The sequence below is a fragment of the Gekko japonicus genome, unplaced genomic scaffold, assembly GCF_001447785.1.
Source record: "Gekko japonicus isolate JY-2015 unplaced genomic scaffold, Gekko_japonicus_V1.1 scaffold3631, whole genome shotgun sequence".
NCBI classification, from domain to species: domain Eukaryota; kingdom Metazoa; phylum Chordata; class Lepidosauria; order Squamata; family Gekkonidae; genus Gekko; species Gekko japonicus.
The window spans coordinates 67,808-76,065 of NW_015166541.1; the positions used below are offsets into that span (position 1 = coordinate 67,808).

General features: G+C 49.7%; 1 protein-coding gene across 1 annotated transcript in view; it reads right to left on the reverse strand.

Annotated features, from left to right (window-relative positions):
• KIFC3 (kinesin family member C3) overlaps window positions 1–8,258 on the reverse strand; it is a 78,319-nt gene that overhangs the window by 48,625 nt on the left and 21,436 nt on the right. Inside the window, exons 3-10 of the mRNA XM_015412317.1 lie at window positions 6,417–6,557; window positions 6,086–6,325; window positions 5,137–5,310; window positions 2,864–3,011; window positions 2,480–2,610; window positions 2,154–2,265; window positions 1,648–1,829; window positions 1,190–1,294 (exon numbers count right to left, since the gene is read on the reverse strand). Of these exons, the coding sequence (XP_015267803.1) occupies window positions 1,190–1,294; window positions 1,648–1,829; window positions 2,154–2,265; window positions 2,480–2,610; window positions 2,864–3,011; window positions 5,137–5,310; window positions 6,086–6,325; window positions 6,417–6,557 (1,233 nt within the window). The remainder of the gene's footprint in view (window positions 1–1,189; window positions 1,295–1,647; window positions 1,830–2,153; window positions 2,266–2,479; window positions 2,611–2,863; window positions 3,012–5,136; window positions 5,311–6,085; window positions 6,326–6,416; window positions 6,558–8,258) is intronic.

Here is an 8,258-nt window from a genome sequence, read left to right on the forward strand (position 1 = left end):
CACTCACACACTCAGACAAAACTGAAGTACAACTGAAGTTAAAAACAGGGGGCGAGAAAGAGAATAAAAGCAGCACAACAGATGGGTGGGGAGGACGGGAAGGAGGGGAGGGGGGGAGAAGGGGAATAAAAAGAGAGTAGAAGCCCAGGCAGGGGGGGCACTCACACACTCAGACAAAACTGAAGTACAACTGAAGTTAAAAACAGGGGGCGAGAAAGAGAATAAAAGCAGCACAACAGATGGGTGGGGAGGACGGGAAGGGTATTCCAAAGAGAGCAAAGGCAGTTTTCCTTCGGACTACTCAGCCTCAGGCTCACTGAACACTGCCCTCTCTCAGGCCCCCAACCCACCCATGCCCTTACAAAACCGGCCAACTAGGTCCCAGCGTGCAGCAGCAAGAGCAGCAGTGAAGGGGAATCAGAGGAAGGCAGCAGCCCTGCGTGAGAAGTGGAGTAGGTGCCGTGGAGGCCATCCGGGATGTGGGAGGGACCGCAGCCCCTGAGCTTCGGTGCTCCCTTCGGCAGGGCAAGTCCGCCGGGCCAAGTTACCCTCCTGGTCCGCGCTGATTTTACTGGTAGCTGGGTGAGGGGGGCAGAGAGGCGGGCTGAAGGAATGTGCCTCGAGGACTCAGCAGTAAGGGAGAGCCCGGGCAAGCATGCTTCCTACCTTTGTGTGCGCGCACAGAAAACCAGGAAAGCCAGACTCCACATGCAGCCCGGCAGAACTAAGGGCTGCTGGGAGCTGAGGGTGGGGCTTCACTTCCAGGAGGAAGCAAGCCCCCGCCCTAACTTCCCTCCCTCCCTTCCGGTCCCAACCCAGCCGCTGAACATAGTTTCAGAATGTGGTGGGGGGAGCAAGGGTGGCTGGAACCAGTTGCCCCCGGAGGAGGCTGAGCACCTTCCTGAAAATTTTGGGGGAGGGCTGACATCCCGCCGCCCCCACGAACTTTACGCCTATGATAAAGACAACACATTGAAACATATTTGGTCTTTTATAATTTACAACAGGATGTCCCACAAATAATAGACACATTGTTCACTTATTAATGGATACTTAATCTATTTAGATGGTATTTGTTTCTAGGGTTTTCTGATTTGACTTGGTCCCATGATTCCTAGCATAAACATTTCAGTTGTGCTCCAGAAACTGCAGACTGTCAGCTTGTAAAAGAAAAAGATATGACGCTCACCTCCATTGTGTAGGTCTTTCCTGCACCAGTCTGCCCATAGGCAAAAATACAAACGTTGTAACCATCGATGCATGATGTAATCAGGGACTGAACTTCCTGGAAGATCTTTTGGAAACAAAGCCTGCGTAAGATACCAGCAAAGGGATTCCCTCTACTGCCAGACTGGCTCTCTGGATATGTGTTAATGAGACCGTCAGTCCAATGGAGCCCCCCTCAGGCTTTGACAAACACCAGAATTTGTTTAAACAAGTAGGATGAGGAAGTAGCGGGAGAAGCAGCTCTGGCAACCTGCCCTCTTTGACTTCAGGTAAAGAAGCCAATTTTCCCCCACCCCCAGCAGAAATCCCTATCCAGTTAAGAACCACTGTGATTCAAGCCACATTTACCCCTCTCATACATTGCAGGAGATTTTGCAACCCTAACTGTTGCAAGCCCCAGAATACTGTGGCAATACTTACATCTTCCTGTGTTGCTTCTGGAGGGAAAACCTTGTCCAGTTCAAATGATACCTGCTTCCCTTTGTGCTTGAGCTGCAAAACAGCATCATCATCAGGACTGAAAGTCACTGCACTGGCGGCACCCGGGCCTTCTCCATCCTCTTTAGTTATTGGCCTGACACGGCCAAATACTCGGATATTTCCTTCAAAGGGGAATTAGAGAGGTTTGTACATTTGAAAGCAACTGCCTTCCTGGCCCCCAACTCCTTTGCAAAGACCATTTCAGCCAATAAGAACCCTCTTCCAGCTGGCATCTGGGTCATTCCAGATCAAACCCTGCTTTCTGTGAAGTGGCCTGTGTACAAATTCTGTCTTTGTCAGAGAGCCAGCAGCAAAACTACCTGAGCTAGTGTACGTTGCAAACCATGTTTCCAATCCCAAAGCCCCCCAACTCATTGCAGCTGGCAACTAGGACTCAAAGCCCTTCACCAAAATCTCTGCACTGCCACCAAAGGAAGGGCACAGACCTCTCAATTGCACAAGTTCATTGTGACATTTTTTCCGGAGCTGCAGTTCCCTGCGGTATTTTCTTAGCAGCTCCTGGTTTGTGCGATTCACCTCTTCAATGGCCTGCTCAACCTTCAAGAGAGAACAAAAGAGTCTGGGGCAACATTGCTCACAGATATCAGGTATTGTACCCACCTCCACACCTGGCTATTTGAACAGCTGTCTTCCACTGAGGAACTAATGACTTGTGTCAAGCCTAACGACGGAAAGGAAAGGCTCAGTTCCACACTACTGACCCAAAACACAACCCTTAAACTGTGCAGATGGCTCTTGAGATTTTCCTGACCTCTGCCTTGGCATTCTGGAAGGCTTCTTTAAGCAGAACAGGGAATTCTCTGACTTGTTGCTTGAGATTATTGTAATCACTAGTGAGAGTTCGAAGAGCTGGCTGGAGTGTAAGAAGATTTTTCCGCACTCCTACAAAGAAGCGTAAAGGAGAGATCATAGATCCATGCAGAGAAAACTCCCTTTTCCATTACCATAGACAATTTCCCTTCCTTGAAAAAGCCATAACAGGGAAAAAGGAAACTTCAAAGTATCTCTAACATAACACTGAGATTCTACAAATGCCAGTGAAATACAATCAACCCATTGGAAGCTATGATCCTTCATGAAGGTGTCCCACCCCAACTGCTGTTCTGTCAGGTCCTCAGAGGCAACATTCATTCACCTGCCAGGTTCTCATGCACGGCTTTCATTTCCACTTGTGCTCGTGCAAATGCTTCTTCGATGGCTTTGTTCTTGTCCTCTTCCATGGTCTGCATTTCCTCCAGCATTTGTTCATGAGCTCGTTCTAGCTCAGACTCATACATCATAACCTAGAAAATGGGCCACAATGAAATTCCTAAAGGAGCCAAGTCTCTGTCTTCCCTTACTTCTAACTAACAGTCTCTTCTACACTGATGGGAAATAATTCAGCTCCAGGAATATATTGCCGATGACCTCTACGTAGGCCAAGTCAGTCAAGCTTGAGGGAGATGCGATGCCCTCGCTACACTGCGTGATAATAAGCCAGATTCAAGTCCAGCAGCACTGCAGAGGCCAACAAGAATTCCAGGGTGTCGACGGGCTCTTGTGAGTCAAGCTCCCTCTTTGATCCTGGACAGCTTATTCCCCCACCCCGCCCCCAAATCTTATGGGCCTCCTAAGGCACTGCTGGGCTCAGATCCAGCCGCTCAATTGCAGATCAACCAGGCTACCCTCTGAAACAGCCTCCACTGAGTGGAGAGTGCATGATGGGCTAGCTGCTTTGGGTCAGGAGGCAGTCCAAAGAAAACAATGCCATTTAAAGGGTGTACACAGGGTATGACTGAAAACTAGAAGCTTGTACACCTGAGTCTTCTTGAAAATGATCAAGCAAAGAAACCCCCAATGCAACATTTTTTAAAATTTACTTTATTTTCAGTCCACTCTCCAACCAATGAAAAATAGCTCTCTGCCCCTCTTCCAGTGCTGCTGCAATTACTTCCTTGCCCTTCTCTTGCAAGTTACTGCTACTGCAGCAGCTTCTCCCCTCTTTTAAAGGAAAAGGAGGCATCTGCATGCATCTTTGCTCTGGACGGGAAAACAACAGCATCAGCGTCTTCCCTCCTGCTCCTCCCGGTCACGCGTCCATGACAAGGAGTGAGCAGGGTATGCCTTTTCCTTCCATCAAAGCTGCTACTTGCCTCTTCCAAGGAAAACACATTTCCCCCCTGCAGCCAAAGTTACAATTCGGGGTGGGGGTGGAGATCTGGGAATCCACCTAAAGGTTCCCCCACAGATGCCCTGCAGACCTGCTCTGGACGACTGTCATGTTTGCAAAAGCAGTCGTTTTCTGACTGGCTCCACCCACCAAGCAGCCAACTTGAGACTGGCAGCTCTCAAGGCTCTTGAAGAAATTAAGTAGCTCCCCCCAAAAAAACATTTAAATAACCCTGACATGTTAGTCACTTCTCCACCATAAGTACATGAGGCAACTTACAATCACAATCAATTAAAAACAACCCATTCTAAAACAAAAGTACAAACAACGGGCATATCAATTATAAATCAAAAATAACAGCAACATTAAATCAGCAGTTATTAAAAAGAAACAGGAAACCGAAACAGAAAATAAAGGAGTGGCATAGAGACCCAGAAGCATCATGAAAACCCACGTGGTATAATGGCTGAAGGGTCACATTAGGATCTAGGAGAGACCCATGTTCAAATCCCCACTCCACTATGGAAGCCTGCTGGGTGACCGTAGGCCAGTCACACCCCAGCCATGGTCAAACATGCCTTTAGAGCTGACAGACCAGCAACCCACAGCCATCGGCACCCCGTGCTGCCCTGCCACAGAAGCAGAGCTAAAGGATACCGAGGGAAGTCTGGTCCTGATCCTTGCCGAAGGGCCACGGACTGACTCCCCCCCGTGTCTGATCCCTCAAGCCAGCGGGATGGTCTGCCCACTCCATCCTGACTCAGTGCTGTCCCCCCCCCTCGCTTGGCAGTACGTGCATAGCGGCATACTCCATGGGGAGCCCTCTGTGGGGGGGTTCGAGTCCTCATTTATGCGCATGGGAAACAAAAGGCAACCCCCCCCCCACTCGCCCAAACATAGTGCAGTGATGGGCTGAGCCCACAGCACAAAGGGATGTGTGACTGCGTAACTGCGAGTCAAATTCCACCAGAGGTAATAGGGGCACTTCCCCTCTGCGCCAAATGGCACGTCCGACTGCAGCCCCCTCAGCCTAACCTACCTCACAAGATTGCTGTGAGAATAAAATGTGGGAGAGTAGAATGATGTAAGCTGAGTCTCCGTTAGGGAGAAAGGTGGGTTGCAAACAAATAAAGCAAATAAATAAAAAGGGAGAGGGGCAAGCATTCCTAAGTATTTATAGCTGCAACATTTATGAACAAAGTTGAAATGAGCTTCTTTACACCTATTTTTCTCTCTTCTGCACAGGCTTGGTTACGCACCTGTGCTCTGAGCTGGCCTGCTGACTTCTGAGAGAGCTGTAACTGCTGCTCCATCTCTTTGAGCACTTGTCTCTGCATCCCAATCTGCTCCTGCAAATACTGGTTCTGGGACTGGGCTTCAGAGAGAGCCTGCTGGGTCTTGCAGGACTCCACTGGCACAGTTCTGATGACGTACTGTGAGGCAAGAGAGACAAGAACACAGTTCCAGAACCACAACAAGTAGCTGTGTAAAAGAAAGATCACACCGGCAAATCACTGGTCATTCCCACAAACCAACCAAACCAGCTTACGAACACATCAGGATCTCTGTCTGAAGCTCATCTAAGGGCTCTCAGAAGGTGACTCAATTATACCTTCTAGGCAGCTTTCAGAGCTACAATAGATGTGACAACTGCCAAGTGACCAGTATGGAGACTGACAGTCATACTGCCTCTCCAAGTAGTGGTTAAGTGCACAGACTCTAACCTGGGAGAACTGGGTTTGATTCCCCACTCCTCCACTTGCACCTGCTGATGTGACCTTGGGTCAGTCACAAGCTCTGGCACAGCTGTCCTTGAAAAAGAGCAGTTTCTGTCAGAGCTCTCTCAGCCCCACCCACCTCACAGGGTGTCTGTTGTGGGGAGGGAAAGGGAGAGGAGCTCTGAGACTCCTTTGGGTAAAGAAGGGCAGGGTATAAATCCAATCTCTTCTTCTTCTTCTTCTTCTTCCAAGTTCCCTCTGGAGCCCCCACCCCCTGCAACTGTTCTGGCTCAGGAAAATGGTAGGGGGGAAAGCTGAAATCCCTTCTCCCCCCAGTCCCAATCTCAATCACGTTGCATCAACATTTTGGAAACAAGTTCCCCTGAGGGAACTAACTAGCAGTGGTCACGTGGCAAGTTGGCATGTCTAGTTCAGACCCAAGAAAGCACTGTATACAGTTCATTTGCAACCGTTCCAAGGTCCACCTCACCTTGATCTGCTGAGGTTGGGCTTTGAGGCTGGCTATTGTCTCCTGACTGTTCCGCAGTCTCCGGCAGAGCCTTTCCTCCTCATCTGCCTTCTCTGCTAGGCAGTCCTTCAACCTCAGCTCAACCTCAGCCAACCGATTGGTTTTCTGCTCCACTTCCAGGTCCAGCTCAGACAAACGACCTTTCACTTTTTCTGTTTCTTGTTTCAGTTGGGCCAACTTTTCTTGCAATTTCTCATTCTCCTGAGCAGCAAACACAGAGGGAGAACTGTAACAAACCCAACTGCAACCGGGCTGCCTATAAGCACCCCACCAGGAAGGAGAAGCTTTCTACCTGGCAGTGCTCGCAGTCAACGTGTTTCATGGGCTGCTTCTTGAACTCTTGTAGCTTTGCCTCACACAACTCCTGCTCTTGTTTCAGGCACATATTTTCTGCAGTCAGAAGATTGCGATGCTTCTCCAAATTTGTGCTACCCTGAGGAGGTGGCAGAAGGTAGACAGGGAGCAGAGGGAACATAAGCATCATGAGCAATTTTACTGTTAACCCAATTAGCTGACTGGACCGCAGTGAAAAACCTGACTGTAAGAATGTACAAACTGAACCCACAGCAGAGACAATTTGTTGAACTATCAGAAGATGTGAGATAGACAACAAGCTTTTCCCAGCTCCTGACCCTGCTGGTTCTCATCCATAACAGACAGCAATTGTTCTCATTACTGCAGGCACTCCACCTTGCAAATATATTTATAAAGAGACCCTCTCTCCCTTCACATCTGTTAGCAATCAGTTGTACAATCAAAGTTTTTAGGAACCACTAGGCAGACGGCTGAAAACCAAAGCACAGTGTGGCCGTTAAAATATTTTTTTAAGAAACACTGCATGTATGAGAAAAGAAGGTGGCCACTGGGTTGGATCCGAATGAAATTTCCCAGTGACGGAATGGAACTCTCCTCCCTCCCTCCCGCCTTCCATTACAGCCCGTGTATCTCCATCCAACGCCGCTCCTCCTGGGGAACAGGGAAGCCCGAGGGATGACACGAGAGAGGCCTGCAGCAGAGAGGGGGAATGGGTGGAAACTGCAGTTGGTGGAGATTCCAGCCCTACAACGGCTACCCGAAGGAGACTCTCTTGGGTGTAGGCTGCATTGGACAGCGGGGGACATACATCTGAGTAGAACTGCTTAGGAGAGCTCCTTAAGTCCAGCTAGATAATGAAAAGAAGAAAGTTCTGGATACTTTCTATGCAGACTTAGTAGCTCCTGCCCTTCTCCTTACAGGTAAACCATTTTGATTACCTGGGAGATCTGGGAGATCCAAATTCAGATCTCTGCTCTACCATGAACCTTTCTGGCTAACCACAGGATGGGCCAGTCACACAAACTCCGCTTTGCCCACTCCACCCGGCTGTGAGGATAAAACAGAGGAGGAGGGGGGGTGGGATTGTGCCACTCTGTGCTCCTTGGAGAAAAACAGGGTGGAAACACACGGTGTAAAATATAAGGAAGGAAGGAAGGGATTCCACCAGCAGACATCACAGGGCGAGAGGCAGATGATCTCTGGTGCGTGAGGGTAGGACAGGGGCCGATGCAGGAGTCTCCCTTCAAAATACTTAATGAACAGCCTCACACCATGGCTACGTCTCAGGCTTACTGCTCCCATTGTGTTGGGCCAAATGCAGACCCCTGACCTCCCCGTGATTTGGGAGTGATGCGATGGCATTTCACACACACACACACACACACACACACACACACACAGAGCAGCATCTGAGCCTCCAGCCGTCGGAAGCAGAGGGCTCTCTCCACAGCTGCCTTCAGTGCCATGGATTCACAGATGACCTCCAGGGTCGACCAGGCTGCTGTTGTCCCCGTAGCCTGTGGTCAACCAGGCTGCTGGTTTGTTGTTGTTTTTTACCCTGCCAACTACAGATGGGAGGAAGACAGGAAAGACCAAAACTAAAAGGTCCTGAGGAGAAAAAGGAATCTTGGCTGGAGCTGCTCAGCAGAGCAGACTCACGATATGCCCTGTCTGCTTGGCAAACAGGGCTGAACTGGGAGACGGAGCGGAAGCCCCTCTCCCTGCAGTCAGGAAGAAGCTCACCACCCTGCCTGTGTGCCCAGGAGGAGGCGTTTCTCCCAACCGTCCAGGCTGTAGCCCTCTTAAGAACCACTGGAGA